The 18,369-nt window shown below is 56.9% G+C and overlaps 2 protein-coding genes across 6 annotated transcripts in view; both read left to right on the top strand.

Annotated features, from left to right (window-relative positions):
* The first annotated feature begins 2,037 nt into the window (after window positions 1-2,037).
* GDPD2 (glycerophosphodiester phosphodiesterase domain containing 2) lies at window positions 2,038-10,409 on the top strand. Its single transcript, XM_010117562.2, has 15 exons — window positions 2,038-2,172; window positions 3,302-3,405; window positions 3,479-3,572; window positions 3,816-3,875; window positions 4,237-4,335; window positions 4,675-4,768; window positions 5,211-5,356; window positions 5,865-5,947; window positions 6,483-6,633; window positions 7,187-7,402; window positions 8,210-8,361; window positions 8,729-8,876; window positions 9,095-9,177; window positions 9,621-9,649; window positions 9,962-10,409. Exons 1-15 carry the CDS (start codon window positions 2,065-2,067, stop codon window positions 10,012-10,014), a joined length of 1,620 nt encoding a protein of 539 aa, XP_010115864.2. The 5' UTR covers window positions 2,038-2,064; the 3' UTR covers window positions 10,015-10,409.
* Window positions 10,410-11,018: 609 nt separating this feature from the next.
* Window positions 11,019-18,369, top strand: part of DLG3 (discs large MAGUK scaffold protein 3) — a 78,890-nt gene continuing 71,539 nt past the window's right edge. For all 5 annotated transcript variants that reach the window (XM_086756792.1, XM_086756794.1, XM_086756791.1 and 2 more), the window contains exons 1-2: window positions 11,019-11,140; window positions 13,143-13,274. In XM_086756792.1, coding sequence (XP_086612918.1) covers window positions 11,125-11,140; window positions 13,143-13,274 — 148 coding nt within the window. In that variant the 5' untranslated portion in view covers window positions 11,019-11,124. The remainder of the gene's footprint in view (window positions 11,141-13,142; window positions 13,275-18,369) is intronic.

Here is an 18,369-nt window from a genome sequence, read left to right as displayed (position 1 = left end):
ATAGACCCCTGGCTCCCACTGTGCAGCTCCCATCTTGGAGCCAGAGCAGAAGCTCAGCAGAGTCTGCTGTGTGCCCAACCCAGCTCTGTTGGGGACCTGTGCACAACTGGTGCCACTGCTGCAGTCCCACTCTGAGCTGGAGAACAGGGTGGCATTTTCCCTCTGAACCCTCCAGATAGCACCACTGGTGTAGATTTGTAGACAGTCCTGTGCCACTGGTCTGCCAAGCTCCAGTCCTGGCAGCAACAGCCTCTTGGATCAGCTGAGTGCTGAAGTTTGACTGGCGCCCACAGCCACACCTACTGTAGTTTGTACCCTGCGTGGAAGCCAGCTGGGGGGGTGGCAGGGTTCCCCTGAGCAGCTGCTGGCACCGGTGCTCTGCCTCTGTGAGCAGAGAAAGGGATAGGGCAAGTCCTAGGCGATGCTGGCTGAGCCCACTGCTCCCTGGTGGAAGTGGTGCCTCTGGTTCTGGTGACAGCAGGAGTATAAGCCTGCAGCCAGAGCCCCTTTGGCATCAGGGAGGGAAACTGTCTGGTCCCATGGCTTCCTACAATTGTGTTAGGGCTTGCTGCTTTGATGCAATCACTGAGCAGATCACACCTGCTGATCTAGTCCCTATAAGATGGAGGGGGGCAGCAGACATGGGCACTATTGTGCTGCTCCCCTGCGCCTTGGCTGGGTGGACCTGCTGATGGCAGCCCCCAGACCTCCCCCAGCCTGCAGAAGCTGGCTGCCAGGTTAGAGGTCCTGCTCTTGGGTTGGTCTCTGACTGTGTGTGCCCAAGTGGCCACTGCTCTGTGGAGGTCCTGGGGGAGACTCTGCACTCCAGCCCTGGAGAACAACACACTGGTGATATTTGGGAGCAAGGTGCCATGCTGGAGTGCTGCAGTGTTATGAGGGGAGACTAGGCTGACCTTTGCTATAGCCAGGGCACAGCAGAGACGCTCTGGTGTGGCTAGCTGGGGCTGAGAGAGCCTGGGCTAGCTCTGCTCCCCTTCTCCAGGGCCCAGGTTGGGATGGGACATGGCCCTGCTAGGCACATCCTTGTCCCCAACATTGGAGAGGATGTCATCGGCTAGCTCCTGTGCCTGGCTCAGTGGTTGCAGTGAAATGAGTCTGACTTAATCTGCAAGGTGATAGTGTTGCATGGGGTGCCTGGGCTGTTGGGGAAGTTGAGATGAGGAGAGGGAGTAGCTCCGCAGCAGAGCAAGTGGTAATAAACATGGAGTTTCTCAGGGTGGATAAAGTGAGACCTTGTTTGGGGCTCCCTGCTTCCTCTAGTCTAGCACCAGGTATCTGGGAACCACAGCAAAGCATCCTGGCCTTCTCCCCTTCCCAGTGCATGGGGAAACCAGTGGTACCCCTCCACCCAGCCTGAGTGTCTGTGACTAGTAATGGGTTTCCTCCCATAACTGCCACTCTTCCCCCCCACCCCCTTAGCACTTGGACCAACAACCATCCAGCTCAGCTGCAGCTCCTCCAGCCCCCTGGGGACGCCTTGCTGTATGAGCTGAGCTGGATGGTGCTGCCTCAGCAGGGACCTGGGTTTACAGAGGAGGATGGGGACTTCACAGGCTGCTGCACAGCAGGAGCCCTGGACTGCGGCATGGGGCTGTGTGGTCCTTGCAGCTGGGCTACTCCTGGGGAGGCTGGGTGCAAGGTTGTGTCAAGCTGGCTGGTGAGGCTGCTGGCCCCTGGAGCCTGCACAGTGCCCTTGCCTCCCAGGCGGAGTGCCAAACCCCGAGCTGTGGCGCAGGCTTTGCTCCCTGCCAGCTCCTGCCTTCCTCTGATTCATTAAGCAAAGGGTTCCAGAGCAGCCTGCTCAACAGGTTGGGCTGCACCCTGTGCTCTCGCTTTCCCTGGCACCACGCCTTGCCTGGGGAAATAGCCAGCAGCCCTACTATGTCCCAGGGCTCTGGGGCAGCCACTTGCCAGGGTACTTGGACCCAGGATGCTGCAGTGCCCCATCCCTGGGGTGCGGGGTGTGTTTGAGAGGTCTGCACCAACACATTGTATGCATCTACCACAGGACGCCTGACCTTTGACCCAGGACAGCCCAGCGCTATGGCGTACCTTCCTGGCTGCTGCCGCCCCTGTGCCACCTGCCTGCTCTGCCTCTACAGCTGCCAGTGGATCACGGCCAAGAAGAGGAAGGGCCTAAGAACCACCAAGGTGATGCTGAGCTGGGGCTGGCCAGCCCCTGTGTGGGAGGCTCAGAGTGGTGGCTGGAGTGGGGAAGAGCTCCAGCTGGGGGGCCCACCCCAGACATTGGGCTGCAGCTGGTCCTGCTCCCCAGAGCTGAGCCCCAAGAGAGCTGGGGTGCTACCTGGCACCTTCTCTGTCCAGAGACTTGCCATAGCCTGCAGCGGCGAGAGAGTGAGTTGTCTGTTCCCGCTGGGTGACAAGAAGGGTAGAGCAGCACGCTGGCAGCAGCGAGTCTGAGATGTAGCTGTCCCCTGCCTGGTGGAGCATGTGTCTGTGGCACGTGTGGCTCACACGTGCTTGGAGCTGTGCACTGCACTCTCTGAGAGCTGAGTATGGCAGGCAGGTCCTGGGGCGCTGAGTGCCTGGCAAGGCACATGGGAGACATGTTTCCTGGGCTGGGTGCAGCCCCTCCTGATGGGGTGCTGGAAGGGGGTGTCCCCAGTAATTTGTAACCTGGGATGGGTGAGGCCCTGGGATTCTCTGACATCTCCAACTCCCATGGGAGTGGCTGTGCTGCTTGCCCCATCTTGCCTGGAATGTGTGAGCTGGTCCGGGCTGCCAGGTGTCCTGCTCAGCACCTGTGGCATCCCTCACCTCCCTATTTACATGGGGCTGGAGACCCTGAAGCTGGGCAGACAGGAGCAGCCTGCAGGCTCATTGCTGCAATGGCAGCTCTGAGGCACAGCACCCCTCTCAAGCCAGCCCACAGATCACCCTGCTAGAAGGGAACAGGACCTGGCTCCCTGCCGCTTCCCGTGTCCAAAGTCCCAGCCTGCTCCCAGAGGCTGCTGCATGGGAAAGGAGGCAGTCCTGCCACAGGGGCTATCCTCCCCAGCCTGGCATAGGCAGCTTTTTAGCTTGATGTAGGAGATGTTGATCTGTCTTCCTCTAGCGTAGGTCCAGCCAAAAGACCTGTCCTGGGGAGTTCTGTTCCCTCTCTGTGGGGCAGCTCAGTGCCTGGGCCCATGAGGCCAGTGCCTGCTGTGACTCCCTGTGCACCCTGCTGCAGGCTGGGTGCTCCTCGGGGGTCTCAACAACCTGGCCAGGGGTTAAGTGCCCTGCAGGTGTGTGCACAGCTGTCATTTCTGGCTTTCAGTGTGACTGCAGCTGGTTCCTTTTCCTCTTCTGTGTCTTCCTCTTCACACTGGTGTGGCTCTACTTTGCCATCATCATCCTCAATGATTTCCACAACTTCAATGAGTGAGTAGGATCCCACGTCCAGCCTTGCTCCTCATGTCCCTCCTGCCCCTCTGACCATCCCCTTTCCTGGCAGGTTCATCTTCAAGCAGAGAAAGTTGTGGGTAGACTGGTCCCTGGTCCTGCTTATAGCTACGGCTGTGCTGATCACCTACTCGGCTGTGCTGCTGGTGAGCCCTTCTGATCCTGCCTGGGTTAGTTGGGGTACAGAGCTGTGCTGAGCACAGGATGGCTGCCATGCCCTGTGCAGAGACTGGTGGGGCCTGCAGCATCCAGCCTGCTGGAGCTGTGTCAGCCTGAGCGTGGCCTGCCTACATCCAGGAGCTAGAGCTCCTCTGGCTGAGTCGTGTGCCCTTAGAGGGCTGAGGTGTGGGGTACAGCCCAGCTCTGACATCTCCTTGTTCTTCTCACAGGTCCTTGCTTTGTGCTTGCAGCTCTGCAGCCAGCCCTTGAAGCTACACTGGCTGCACAAGGTGAGACCGGGGGCACAGGGAAATGGTGCCTGCCCTGGCTGCCCTTGCACCTTGGGAAGCTGCAGCTGGCCTACTGCATACAGCTGCTGTGACCCCACTGAATTGCTATGTGTCCCCACTGAGCTGGGCTGCAGCTGTTAGTCCCCCAGCCACACATCTCTGGGATGGGAATATTCCCTTTGCTGAAAGCTTGGGATACAGAGCTCGGCTGCAGACCCAAATGGGGAAAGTGGGGTCTCAGGGCTTGCAGGGTCTCAAGGGGGAGGGATGAGGAGGATTCTGCATGCCGTGCCAGGACAGAGCCCAGCTGGCCTGCAGGATGCTGTGTGCTCCCCTAACTGCCCTGTGCACTGTCCCACAGACCCTGTTGATCTTAACTGCCCTGGTGGTGGCTGCAGCCTTCACAGGGCTGGGAATAAAGTGGGCAGAGGAGTGGAGAAGTGCACGCATCTCCCTGCAGGTGAGTCACCTTGATACCAGAGACTCCCCTGCTGTACCTGAGGAGCTACATCCTGGCTGCGTGCCACGGAAGTTTATTCCCTACCCTTGACTTCTGCTGCCTGGCCAGGCGAGGTGCTACTCCTGCTCTTGCAGTCCTGCCTGGAGCATCTGCAGTTACCGTGATGGACCAGGGTGGGGAGTTTGTTCAGTCCTTCCGGGAGCTTGTCCTTCCCTCCCTGGCACTGTGGCTCTTCCAGCAGTGCTGGGTGCAGTGGCAGTTCCCTGGCATTGGACTGTGTGGATTCTGGGGATAGGAACTGGGCCGGGGCTGGCTGACACCCTGCTTTTGCCTCCCCAGGCAACAGGTCCCTTCCTGCACATTGGAATCGTGGGGGGAATGACGCTCCTTGCCTGGCCCCTGGCCAGCTTCATCTACTGCACCCACAACACAGGTAACCCCCCTTCAAAATCTCCACCTTCCCCTCAGCTGGTGTCCTGCTTCCCTACCACCCAACCGAGCAGCACTGGTGGCAGAGTGGTGCGCAGAGAGCATCAGTGTAGCAGGAACAAGTCCCCAGGACTCAGTCTTGTAGTAATACCTGCTCTTGGTTGCTGCTTCTCAGGCCCAGCCCTTGGTGCAGCTTCAGCCCTCACTGCTTTGCAGCTGAAGGAGGGCTATGGATGGCTGAGTCCTGCAGAAGTGCTAGGTGGGGGTGCAAGGACATGTAGTGGGTCAAGAATAAATCTGCAGGGTTCCTGAGGCTGGGTTACAATTCCTGACCTATGGCAACCATAAGTTAGTACCAGGTGAAGCAGCCTTGGCTTATTCCTAATGGCCTGCAAAATACCTCCTCTGTACCTCACCCCCTCTGTCTTCTCTATCTCTGTCCGCAGGGCTTAAGGTGTTTCTGCCACTTATGTACTGCATGGTGATGATAGCACTGTATCTGGCCCCCCTGGGAATCACCTCCCCTTGCGTCATGGAGGAGAACCAGCTGCCCCCCAAACCAGACCTGGTTGGCCACCGAGGAGCCCCCATGGTCAGTTACCAGTACCGGCAGTGTCCTGGCACAGTGGTCAGGGTGGATGGGGCAGGTTGCCTCTGCCAGCGAAAGCCAGGCTGAGCCTGGCCATGGGGCACCAGCATCAGACCCTTGCTGCTTCAGGCCTGGATGAGCTCTGGCCAGTCCAGCAGAGAGGGGTCCCCACACCAGCTAGGGCAGCACAGTGCTGGAGGATGGGTGAGCACAGGGTGAGGAGGGTGGGTGCAGCTGCTTCAGGTCAGAGCTGCTTGCTGAGTGCTGCTGGACCAGGAGCAGACGACTCAGCAGAAAGCCTGGGTGTGTAGAGTGGGCTGGGAAGTGGGGACGAGGCAGGCTCTGGCTGTCTGCACCCAGCCATTTTCCACCCCTCACCCTTCCAGGGTCACCTCAATTTCATTGTGGTTGCCCTAGAGCCCAACCAAGCTGCTGGGTGCAGCCAGGCAGGGTGAGTGCCTGCCTCCTACCCCTACCTGTGCCCTCTGTGCTAACAATGTTCCTTTTCCAGCTGGCCCCCGAAAACACCCTCATGTCACTGCGCAAGGCAGTGGACTGTGATGTGCAAGTCTTTGAGACAGACGTCATGGTGAGGTAAAAGGGCTGCAGGGACTCGGAGAGAGGAAGGGGCCTGTGTATCCTGTGATGTCACCTCCCATATGGGGCATTCTGGAGGACTAATATAGGCTGTATTTGGAGGCAGCCCTGTTCAAAGGGGTCTGCATTCCCACCTTCCCAGAGTGGGGCTGGCTCCAGCTTGGTGTCCCAATGATCTGGGAGAGATACCGGGTTTCTGTCCTCCCCACACAGGTTGCCTTCCAGGGCATTAGGAGGGAGGCACCATCAGGGGAGGGGCACTGCCTGGAAAACAGATCCTGGCTCTAGTTCATCTTGTGCAATCCTGCTATGGGGACAGCTGTTGCAGTGAGCAAGGAACTACTTGGTTCCTGGCTTGCTTTCTAGGTGCTCTGTGCTTTCTGGACACTCACCATTTTGTGTAGAGGACCATAAATAGGCATAAGGGTGGGGGTTATTCTAGCAGGGTGGCTGTGAGGGTGCAGAAATGCCAGGGCAGGGATAGGAGACAAACAGATGCCACACAGAGCTTACCTCTCTGCTCCTTTGCCAGTGCTGATGGGGTCCCGTTCCTCATGCATGACAAGGAACTTACCAGGACCACCAATGTGCAGGCTGTGTTCCCTGAGAGGGCTGCCCTGAATAGCACCGCCTTCAACTGGACAGACCTCCAGCAGTTGGATGCTGGCAGCTGGTTCCTTGAGGTCAGGATGCCCCTAGGGTGGCTGGTTGGGGTTGGGGGTGTTTATGGGTGCATGGGAAGCAGGAGCCCTGCCCTGGGGAAGGCTTCTTCTGCTGCACTGGTCCTGACAGACACCTGGACAGGGTGCAGAAGCACTTCCATGGTTGCACGCATTTCTTGGGTGCGGTTACACCCCAAGCTGGGGTTTGTTCTGACTCTTCAGCTGAGTCATGGAGGAGGCTGGTTTGAGGGGAGATGTCTCATGTATTTGCTCTGAGCTGCACAGCCTGCCTGGGCTTGGAGGCAGCTGTGGCATGGCTCTTACCAACAGGTGACTAACCAACTGCTGAGCTGCTCTGAATGCCCACAGGTGTTGGAGCTGCTTGAACTGTGCTGTTAGTGGGGAGAAGGGTAGAGGTGCCCTGTGGATGTGCCAGGGAAGGATCCCTATGCCTGTTTGCACTGGAGAGCATGTGGAGAGACCAGTGCAGGAAACAGAGCCAGGGACAGATGCTGGTTTGGGAGGTGGAAGCTTACAGGAGCCTATGATGACTAACTTTCTCTCGCCCTTCCAGCGGAAGCCATTTCCTACTGTGTGGAGTCTTTCTGCTGGTGATCGCTACGAGGCAACTCAACAGAGGATCCCATCCCTGGAACAGGCACTAGAAGCAGCCAAGCAGAGCAATATCTCCATCATGTTTGACCTCCGGCCTGAGAACCACAGTGACTACCAGAGCTTTGTCAATGCCACCCTGGAAGTGATCTTACAGTCAGGCATCCCACTACAGCAGGTGAGCTGGCCACTGCTCCACCACTGCCTGGTCCTGTTGTCATACCCTTGCCATGATGGAAGGTGCTCCGCCAACCGCACTTAGCATCCCTGCCACCCCATACACCACATCCCCATAAGTGATTCCTGCTAGGGAACCCTGTGCAGCCATGGGGTTCTCTAGTGGGGAGAAGTTGCCAATAATTAGGGGTTAATGCCTACAGCTTTAGAGCCCTCCAAGTATTCTGGTTCCCCAGCACTGGCCACCCTGGTGTGTAAACAGTGACTCAGCCTAGGAAGGGGACCAACAGTGCTAGCAAGAGCAGGAAAACAATGGTCAGCCTTCCACACCCCTTTGCCACACCTCTCCCTGCAGCTCCTGGACACCTTTGCACTTCATCCAACCTCTGCAGTACAGGACACACCCTGAGGGGGATGAATTAGCACCCAAGTAGCTTTCCCTTCTTGGCTTTTTGGGAATGGAGAGCAGGAGGGGACACAGCGAAGGCTTGTACTGTAGTGCTGATTCAAGGCGTGCTCTTGCTGCAGAGCTGGGGCCAAAAGGATGCACTGCTTGATCCATTCAGGGACCCAGAAAGGATGTAACTGCTGCAGCTTTCTTAACCTGGAACTGCTTTCTCCCCTCAGTGGAGTCTGTTGTGCTTACTTCTTGGCTGGGCCAAGCTCTTAGGAGACTGTCCTGGCTGAGATCCTCATGGAGGAGCTGAGCATGGAGACGGGGGCAGGAAGCACCTGTTCGAGCAGGCCAAGTGTGCCTGGACCTGCAAGGAAATATTGACAGAAAGCAAGCTCTCTGGCTCTTGCCTAGGTGCTCTGGCTGCCAGATGGGTTCAGGGAACAGGTCAAACAGCAAGCTCCAGGTGTTCGGCAAGTTTATGGCCGGAAGAGACTCCAGAATGAGAAGGAGCCACTGCTGCATGTCAATCTGCCCTACCAGGACATGAGCTCTGAGGAGATCAGGTGAGAGCCCTGTGCCTGGGGCCCTGTGGGCTGTGGGTCCTGGGCACTGTCCCAGCTCTGTCCCAGTGGCCAGCAGAGGTGAGGGTCAGCTGAGGCTGAGTGCTAAAGCACTGCTGGGAAGGGCAGGGTGTGTGCTACAGCTTTGCGGGCAAGCATGCCTTATCAGGCAGGGCTGGTGCAGGGGATGGAGCTGGCTGCAGTCCTCTGCCTTGCCAGCAAATCTGCCCTGGGTCTGGCTCTCCAGACAGTTGCTCTATGTGGTTGCAAATACTGGATCACATCCCAGATATACAGTCCTCTCTGGCTCTACACTGAATGTGTTGGCACCCTGCTGTCTGCTGCTCTGACCACGGCTGTCCCTATGCAGGCAGTACCGCCAGGACAACATCTCTGTCAACTTGTATGTGGTGAACCAGCCCTGGCTCTTCTCTGTGCTGTGGTGCTCTGGGGTCAGCTCTGTCACCACCAATGCCTGCCAGGTGCTGAATGAGATGAAACACCCCATCTGGTTGCTTGTAAGTGACCCCTGCATCCTTCACCCTGCCCTACAGCCCTGTGTCCCAGGCACTTGGGGGTCCCTTTCTGCAGCAGCCCTGGGCAGCCAGGTGCCTGGAGGGTGGCTTTTTGCTCAGTGCCTGAGCCTGCAGAAGGGACTGCTGGCACATCATTCTCAGCTGTGGCACAAGCACACTGTCCCTGGCTGATGTTCATGCCTTCCCTTGTTGCCTTGCAGCCCAGCAACACATACCTCATGATCTGGATTGTTGTAGACTGTGCTTCCTTCCTTGTCATCCTCTGGGCCTTCCTCTTGCTGAAGTATGTTTGATCCCTTTCACCCTCCTAGGGCAAGTCTGTTGGGGGAGGCTGTAGTGTGCCCTGGGTGGTTGGTATATATGCAAACCTGGTCATATCTGCCGCCACCCCTTTCTGGACTCAGATCCTGGGGGAGTCCTCTCCTGTCTGGCTAAGTGAGACAGCAATGTGTGGAGGCAGCTTTTATCACCAGGCTGCAGGTAAAAATCTGGCCTGACTCTTGCTTGAGCTGCTGGATGCCTTAGTTCACACTTACTAGCTTGCTCTGCACCCCAGGGCTTGGTGGGCTGAGGCTGGGGGACCTTGGCCCTGCTCCTTTACCAGTGCTGCAGGCACTGAGAGCAGATCCCTGTGGGACTGTGACCTGTGGGGCCCCGTGGTCTCCAGCTGGGAGGTCAGGGGAGGCTAGCCTGACATGCTAACATCTATCCTATTCCATCTCCTAGGAAATGCTCCCAGAGAAGACAGCCAGTGGGTGAGTGCACATGGGTGTGAGCTCCCCTCCCTCAGAGCCAGGCTGTACCTACCGGACTCTCCCTGGCAGGCAGGCAGCTTTCTCCAGCTGAATGTGACAGAGCGGTTTGGGATGGCTGGGGGAGGGAAGGGAATCCCAACCCAGGGAGTTCCTGTCCTGCCCTTAGCAAACAGCCCTGTAGGCCAGAGCTGGGGAATCCCACATTCTCCAAGTCTCCTCAAACCTGCTTTTCAGGCCACTCTGCCTGTTGCTGGAGGATAGTGGCTGCCTGTGATGACTTTTTTTTTTTTTTCTCTCTCTCTGTCTCCCCAGAGTCTGAGACAGATGTGCTGCTCACAAAGATCAACAGCTTGATGCAAGAGTGACCCCTCGAGCCTGCATCAGCCACGGGGAGGGGCAGCCAGAGCCCTGCACAGCTCAAGCAGGGAGTGCTCCTCAGGCCAGCTTCCAGGCTCCTTTTCTTTGCAGATTCCTTCCTGAGCTTCCTGTCGCCATAGCCTTCCTGACTCCTTGTGTGGTGCACAACTGGCCTCAGCTGAAAAGACTTGGAACTGGGTTCCTAGTTCCCACTGGCAGTGAGGAACTGGAGCCTTTGCAGGGGTTTCCTGGGTCTGGCTTGTGCTTGGGGGCTGAGTACATCCAGTGGTGCTGGGGCCAAGACCTCTGCCCTGGGGTTTGGAGACTTAGCGGGGATTTGGGTCGCTGGGGAAGAGCAGCCAGTGCTGTGAAACAGTGTTTAAAGTGCCACTGCCCTGCCCCATGGCTGGATGAACAGAAAGGGGTGGTTTTTCAGGAGGGGGATATAAGCTCTTCTTCCCCCTTCCCCCCACTACTGGACACCACTCCTGTCTCTGCTGGCACCCCTGCAGCAGTTAGTGGCTGCTGCTCTGGGGGAAGGGAGCAGGGGCTGGGGGGTGTCTGGAGCTGTCAGGACCGCGATCATGCTCCTGCTGCTACAAGGCTGCGAGGGGGGGAGCGGTGGGACTCGGCAACAGTCACTTTGCAGCAGGGCTCGAACCTGGAAACGGTGGGGGAGGGGGATCGTGTCAGTTTTACTCGTTCCTACCTCTTTATGTCAATAAATCAGCGGAGCTTCAGAGACCCTGAAGGGGCGAGTTGGGCATCACTGCTTCCTCCCCCTTTCCAACTCCCCTACACCCCCCTACCTCTCGCTGCCGGTCCCGGCCCGGGGCAGGCGGCGATGCGCGGCGCGTCCGTGCCATCTAGTGCCAGCGCCGGGAAATGGGGCCGGGGCCAAGCGGCTCCTCCAGGCCGCGCCCTCCGCAGCGGGGAGAGAGGGGAAGCCAGGCCGACCCGCCCCGGCGGGCTCCGAGCGGCCGCGCCCCGGGGCAGAGCAGCGGGTGCCGAGGCGGTGCCGGCGGGGGGCGGCTCCTCAGCCGGTTGCCGCGGGGGGGGGCGGGCGGCGGCTCGGCCACTGGTGGGCTGTCACCGAGCGGAGCGGCCGCGGCGGAGCGATGATCCGGCGGGAAGGTAAGTAGCGCCCTGCCCTGCCCTGCCCGCAGCGCCGGGCACTGCGGCCCGCCACGCTCAACAAGTGTCCGCTGTGCCGGTACCCGGCACTGGGGTCGCGCCCGGGGCCCCGCGCTCCTGCCTGGCGGCTCCCGCCCGCCCAGCCCCATGCACCCCCGGGGCTGAGACCTGAGGACCGGGTGCCCCGGCTTCACGCCCTGCCCGGGCTGTGGGACAGGTCCTTGTGCCACTGTGGCTTGGCGCGGGGGGCCACGGGTTGCTGTGCCTGCAGCACCCTTGAGTGCTGTGGGGAGGGCAGGTATGGGAGCGTGGGCCCTGCGAGGACAGATCTCTTGCAAGTGGGACTTGCACCTTGAGGTATGGTGAGATGGGTCCTGGACACCACGGGCTCTTTCTTGGATGCTGCAGGAAGAGTGCTCTGGTCTCTCCCCTGTGCTGGGGCACAGCGCTTCACTGGGTTTGGCAGTCCAGGGCCAGTGCTCCCCTGCTCCAGCTGGCTATCGCCTAGGGCTGGTAGCCAGCAGCACAGGGGTCAGGACAGGGTGCAGTCTGCATTGGGGGGGGACGTTCACACCAGGTTTGCAGTCTGTGTCCTGGTGTAGTGGCTGCGGTTATCCACCTCCTTCTTTAGCTTCTGCTGCTAAGGTCAGGAATGACCAGGCAAAGATGACTCAACTCTGCTCGTGGGAGGCTGGGCCGTGTCTGAAGCCACTATCTGATCTTGCAGACAATGAAGCCCTTAGTCATAACACAGGGCTGGGATGCCCATAAAGCCCAATAAATCTGGAGTCTGGGGACGTCCCTGCTTCCCAGAGCTAGCATGGAGCCCAGCTCTGAGCAGGAGCTATTCATGCTTCCCCAGGCTCCTTTCTCTGTTCTGCTCCCATGGTAAGTAAGTGTGGGCCAATGACATAGGCAGGACCCCCTTCACCCTTTGGCCAAGGAGGAGCCGGGCGGGGAGCTGGCTGGGCCAGCTGGGACAGCAGGTGGCACGCACCCTAGCAGACACAAGCCCCTTTGTTCGATGACCTGAATTCCCTACCGAGAGTCCTGGGATGAGCAGGGTCATCCTTTCTGCATGAGTTCCTGGGTTAAAAGATGAGCCCCCAACAGTGGCAGGACAGCTTCCCCGCCTCCACACAGATGCTCTTTGTCTGTGGGCTTCCTGGATTACAAAGGGAAATATTCACTGATAGGGCTGGGATGGGCTCAAGGTCCATGGGAGCTCCCCACCCCGCTGAGGCATGGGTCACATCTAGGGCTGGAGCTGCACTGGCAGCTCCAGGCGTCTGCCCAGAGAAGCATGGAGGTGTCCTGGCACAGAGAGATCACAGCTCCACTGTTTTAGGTCCAAGATTGTCTCACAGCTTGGGTGAATCCAGTCTTTAACCAAAGCATTGCATTATGGCAGCCTCCAGCTCCCCTTCTGGCCTGCATCCCTCCTTCCCTGATCCCAAGGTATCATGTTTCTTTCCCACTGTGTCTCCTGCTGACCCAAGGCTGCTTGCCGCACAGAGTAATTCTTACACTCCACCCTGTAGAAACCCAAGTTTTGTCACTCATGTAGCTGAGTGGTTTGCAATATTTCACGCTACGTGAGTGTGGGTATGCTCAGCTTTGCTGCAGCCATCTGGCCCCACGTGGGAGGCTGCAGCTTCTGCGGTAGCACTCAAAGCCATGTGCAACCAGGACGTGTCCTGCTCCTGAGCAGCTTCTCTGCCTGGGAGGTGGCAGAGGTGCTCAGGCTGCCCAGTGCCATGGGGTTCAGAGGTGAGGAAACTGGGGTTTAGCCCCTGATTTTCAAGTAGAGGAGGGCCAGCAGGCAGAACCACGTCCCCTCCAGCCCCTGTCCAGCTTCCGCAGTGGCCCTCCACACCTGGCGGCAGAGTTAGCTCTTCCAGGTATGTGTAAGGATGTGTAATTTGGTGGCTCGAGCTTTCCCTAACAATGTCTGTCCATTCTTCAATGTTAAAGCCTTGTTACTACTGTGTCATCTCTGCAGACACTGAACGGGCAGTGGAAATTCTGACCAGATACCAAAGCACCCTACAATCGCCACAGGAGCAAGAGCTAAAAGCCTCCATTGGAAAAGTCTCGCACATCTTCCAAAGTGACCTTTTCCAGGCTCTGCTGGGTAAGCCCCTGCCTTGTGGTCCCTGGAGCTTTGCAGTCAGTGGGCTCCCCTGGGGGTCTGATCCTGCAGAGGTACCTTGCACAGACCAGGCTGGGTGCATTCTGTGTGTGGGTGCTTATAAAGCCAGGGCGCTGGGTTGCCTTTCCCCGCCAGGGAAAAGGAGATACTGGGGGTCAGGGCTGCAGTCACTAGGTGTTTGCGATGTGAACAGGATTCCTCAGTCAGGTGATTGTGGACAAGGGGTAAAGCCTTCTTCATCAGGCCATGCCAGATCTATGCAGCATCCTTTAGTGGGTGCTGGAATGCCATGAGCACCCTTTGTACAGTGCAGGCGTGGTGTGTTTACAGTCACTGCCAGGTTTCCAGCTCTGCTGCCATAACGAAGGACATCCCGCAATGAAGCCTCACTCCTCCCTGCACCCTTCAGCCTTATCATAGCCTGCTACTTTCCATTCCTGCTGCTGACCCAAAGGGAAACTAAATCTTTCTATCTTTGAGAGAGAATCCACGGATACTGAGCTCCTTTTGGGGTATCCTGGCATTTCGTGCGCTCAGACTCACAAGCACTTGTGAGTAACACACCGTGCAAGCAGCACCATTTCACAAAGGAAACAGACTAGACAGCAAGGCTCATCTTGGGGATGGGCACCAGAAAATGCCATTTTGAGTGCAGCGTAAAGTTCTCCATGTGGATTTAGACAAACACAGCTGAAGTCTCACCAAACTATGCAGCTTCTCGGTGCAAGAGGCATGGTTATTTTGCTGAACAAGATCATTTGAAAATGTAAAGTATCTTTTTTAGAAAAACAAAATTCAATAGTTTTGGACTCTGAAGTTGCTCAGCTCCATTCCCTGTCACAGCAGACCAGATCCTGGCTGTGTGGGTTCACTTAGGGCACTAATTTTGGAGGTAATCCCAGAGAACCATTTGCAGAAGCTGCAGTGCGCTAACAGGGGCAGGAGCTCCCGCTCAGCTCCTCTCCTTAAGTCCCACTCCCTGTGAGCCTCAGGGAAGCACATGCAGCCCTAATGGCCTCTATTCCTAGGGAGAAGCTGAGTTTCCCTGCAGAGAAAGAAGGAAAAGCACCCCAGAAGTTCTGCACCCCAAAAGGTGGCTGCAGAGCTCCACGTGTGATCTGTGCCTCATTCTTGGTGCATTTTGACCAACGGCTGTCTCAGCCCTGGTGCTCCCCCTCACCATCGCCCTCCTCTCTTGGCAGCTCTCTCCTTTTTTTTGCACCTCTGCATCCAGAGACCCATTTCTGTGCCCACAAAGCCCCAAGTTCCCAGCAACTTCTCTGTGCTTCAGGTTATCCATTGAAAATTAAATACAATCATGGGATGAGCAGTGTGTGCTGAGCTATTTTATAGTCTCCTTTCCTTGTTCTTGCTGCTGAAGCATCACCTGGAGGCTTTCAGCGTCAGCATGTCCTTGTGTAGGGCTTGCACCAGGACATCTGTGCCATCAGCAGCAGAGACACATGGCAAGTGAGGGCTCCCCAGAGACGAGCGTGCATCTCCTTTCTTGCCTTATCATTTATACAACCCACTCTCAAAATGGTTCCCAGTCCATGGATTGCCCCATGCTGGAGGCAGTGGTCCCCAGCAGGGCTGTGATCACCTCAGGAAGCCTGACATGAGCCCAACACCCCTAACTGCTTCTGTGTGCTCCCCCAGCCCTCCCCAGGGCTGCATGAAGGCAGTGAAGCAGCTTTGCCAAATTCCAGGCAAATTACTGTTCATGTAAGTGCAAAAGTGTAGTGGAGCTGCACAGACTTCCCAGCTTCCTGCTGTAAGCCATCATACCTGTGTGCAATGCTCCAACTAGTAGCTTCCTACACCTGCTTCATGATCCCTTATATATATAATATAACATTATTTTTTCACATAGCCAGTGTCACAGGGAGAGAGCTTATGAGATTCAGGTTTGTTTAAAGGCATTGAGCCTTGAAGAGGAGAGAGCTTGAATTCACCCTGCAACTTCAAATTTCAAGTCAGCTCCTCCACCAAGCAAATGAAAGAAATGGAATCAGAAGAAATGGATCAAGAGAAAGTCTTGGTGTCCTGTCAACACTAGCACAAGGGAGTGTCACTTTATTGCTTGTGACCTTTTCAACTGGTTTAACAGGATATTAGTTCCCTGTGCCAGAGCGAGCTTTCTCTAGATGTGTTTACCTAACTAGGAATTTGCATTAATTACTTCCGCTGACCCCTCCCCTGCCCCGCCTCCCCAGCTGTGTGAATTCCTCCATGCCTGCGTGGACACGTGTGATGTGTCCAGCTGTGTGCTCGCTGTCCTCGGCCTGGACCCACTGGAGTGCGGTGACAGCTCTGGGAGAGTGGGGGAGCATTTTGATTTTATTTTATTTTCACCTCCGCTTTTCCCAGTGGGCTGCTGTGCCTCTGTTTGTAGTTTGCTTGGGGTCACGGAGCTGGTTGTGAGTTTATCCGACGGAGCAGGATTTGCAGGAGAGTCGCAGGCACGCCTGCCAGCGCAGAGGCTCCCGGAGAGGTCTCGGTCTGCAGAGGTCCCTCCTCTTGCAGCCTTTCAGCAATATGGGCCTGGTTTTTGTCAACCCCTGGGGAACATAAATGCCTAAGTGTGGTACATCCCTGTCCTCAGATCGCATACTCCTACAGGTAATGCTCTCCCAAGGCGTGCATTGGCCGGCCATGGTAGAGCTACCAGAAGTGCCAAGCATCATGGAGTTTTCCAAGTTGGTCTACATAAAAAATGCAAAGGATATGGCTTTCCATACGCTTTTTTAAAGGAATAAGCTGTTTTGTGCACGCCAGAAGCCTCAGTTTGCCCAGCCCCAGAGGAACATCTGCTGGGATGTTCAGATAAAGCCTGTTTGGTGTCCAGGGCTGGGTGTATCTGTCGCTGTGAATGTGCCCGGTGTTGCTCTTCACTTGCACAATTTTCTGCCGGACTCCTTTGCACACAGCACAACCCCTTAAATCCTTGTGATCACCATGCCAGACTCAACTCCCTCTCCCATGGAGAGACCATGCCCCAGAGCACACTGACTCTGCCAGGACAGCTCCTGCCCTGGCTCCGTGCAGCACAGTGATGCGGGAGCTGGAATGCACCAACCCCTGCTCTGCACAAAATAAATTCCTTGGCAGCGTAGAGGGAAAACAGGCTGTGCTGGCTCCCTCCTCCTGGCCCCTCTCTCCTTGTGTCTGAGGCCTTGGAGCCAAGCACGTGACTTACAGGGAAACAGCCTGGAGAAAGGGTGCTGGAGGAGCCTGGACTCGGGGATGCTGCAGCTGGGCTGAGGCGATCATGGCCCTGCTTTCCCTCTGCTTCCTGGAACCGCTCAGGGAGATGCTTGGCCTCGTCTCGTGCTGCCAGGAAAGATGGGGCTTGCACACAGAAGTAGGTCCCTGACCTTTCCTTACCAGAGCCAAGGCTGAAAGAGGCCGTTGTGCCCTTTGCAGCGGGCAAAGCTGGATGGACGGGCAGGGTTTGTGTGCACTCGGCCACCCTGGCTGCCAGCAGCCCAAAGGGCAGCACTTCTCCTGAAAGCCCTCTGGGGCTTGGCTCCTTCCCATGCCTGAGCAGTGGCTGGTGCAGACCCCAGTGAGGTCCTGTCAGCTGCTCAGGCCCCCAGCCCTCCCCTACAGCTTCTTTTACCCCAAAAAAAGTTGCTCCTGGAGTGCCTTCCTGCTGTGGAAGCATGAAGAGAGGCAAGCTGTTGCCGACTCGCGGTGCTTACCTGGGTGCAAAACTCCAGCTGAGAACTCAGCTTGGCAGCAGCACTGCTAGGGATGGCGGTCACAGCTTTGCCAGGTGGCTGTGGGAGCCAAGGTGGAAAACTGGAGGAATCTGGGGGAGTTCCAGCCCTGAGGATTCCTCCTCTTGCAAATTAGCCCATAGCCAAGGATGGAAACTCATAGCTTGCTTGAAAACTCTGCTGTGGTGGCCATAGGTGTGAATCCTTCCTATGGTGGTGGGCTGGGGCTGGAAGACTGGTGCGAGGCTGGAGTTTCTGCTCGGGGTAAATCTGCAGTGACATAGCTGATGATAGTGCATCTGTTGGGGAAGAAACATCATTTTCTGGCAGTGCATGTGCCAGTTGCACATGGGCACTGTATTAGCCTTTGGATGCTGGTGCTGTAGAAATATTTAATGACATTTATTTGATGTCTTGACCCCAGGAGGAAATTGTTAGACAAATTCTAATCTCTGTAAATCTTGAATTACTCTTCCTTATGTTCTGGTTTTATTTAGTGGGAGGGGGGCACTATGGTGGTAGCTTCTGTAAGAAGCTGCTAGAAGTTTCCCCTTTGTTCAGTGGACTCAGCCAGGCCTAGGGCGGACCCACTGCTGGCCAGGGCCAAGCCAATTGGTGACAGAATGTTCCCTGATAACACCTCTGCGATAACATATTTAAGAAGGGGAAAAACGGAAAAAAAGAAGGGAAGATGTGAAGATGCTGAGTGGGGACAGAGACGGGGAGGTGCGAGCCTTGTGGGCCTTGCGGCCCTCACCCTCTGGCCTCCCACTGGGCGGCCGACTGGGCCCAACTCGGCCCAGCCCGGCTGAAAAGAAATGGAGAGGAGATGAGATGTGAAGAGAACCTGAGAGGCATCTGCCTGCCAATGGTGAAGAATTTCTTGTGAGAGGAATGGTTGCAGACGCCAAGGTCAGTGAAGAAGGAGGGGGAGCAGCAATGCGGCTCCTGGCAGAGATTCCCCTGCAGCCTGTGGTGGAGCCCATGGTGGAGCAGGTTGTCCCCCTGCAGCCCATGGAGGCCCACGGAGGGGCAGAGATCCACTTGCAGCCTGTGGAGGACCCCACGTCGGGGCAGGCGGATGCCTGAAGGAGGCTGTGGCCCATGGAGGGCCCACTGGGGCAGCCATTCTGGAGGGACTGCACCCTGTAGAGGAGATGACCCACGCCAGAGCAGTTCATGAAGGACTGTAGCCCATGGAAGGGACCCCACACTGGAGCAGGGGGGGAATGTGAGGAGTTCTTCCCCTGACGATGAAACAGTAGCATAAAGTGATATGTGATGAACTGACCATAACCCCATTCCCTCTTCCCCCCTGTGCCACTCAGGGGCGAAGGAGGTAGAGATAATGTTAA

The sequence above is a fragment of the Chlamydotis macqueenii genome, chromosome 11, assembly GCF_036417535.1.
Source record: "Chlamydotis macqueenii isolate bChlMac1 chromosome 11, bChlMac1.mat, whole genome shotgun sequence".
Taxonomy (NCBI): domain Eukaryota; kingdom Metazoa; phylum Chordata; class Aves; order Otidiformes; family Otididae; genus Chlamydotis; species Chlamydotis macqueenii.
Note: the sequence above shows the minus strand (reverse complement) of the source record. Positions and strands in the feature narration are given on the sequence as shown.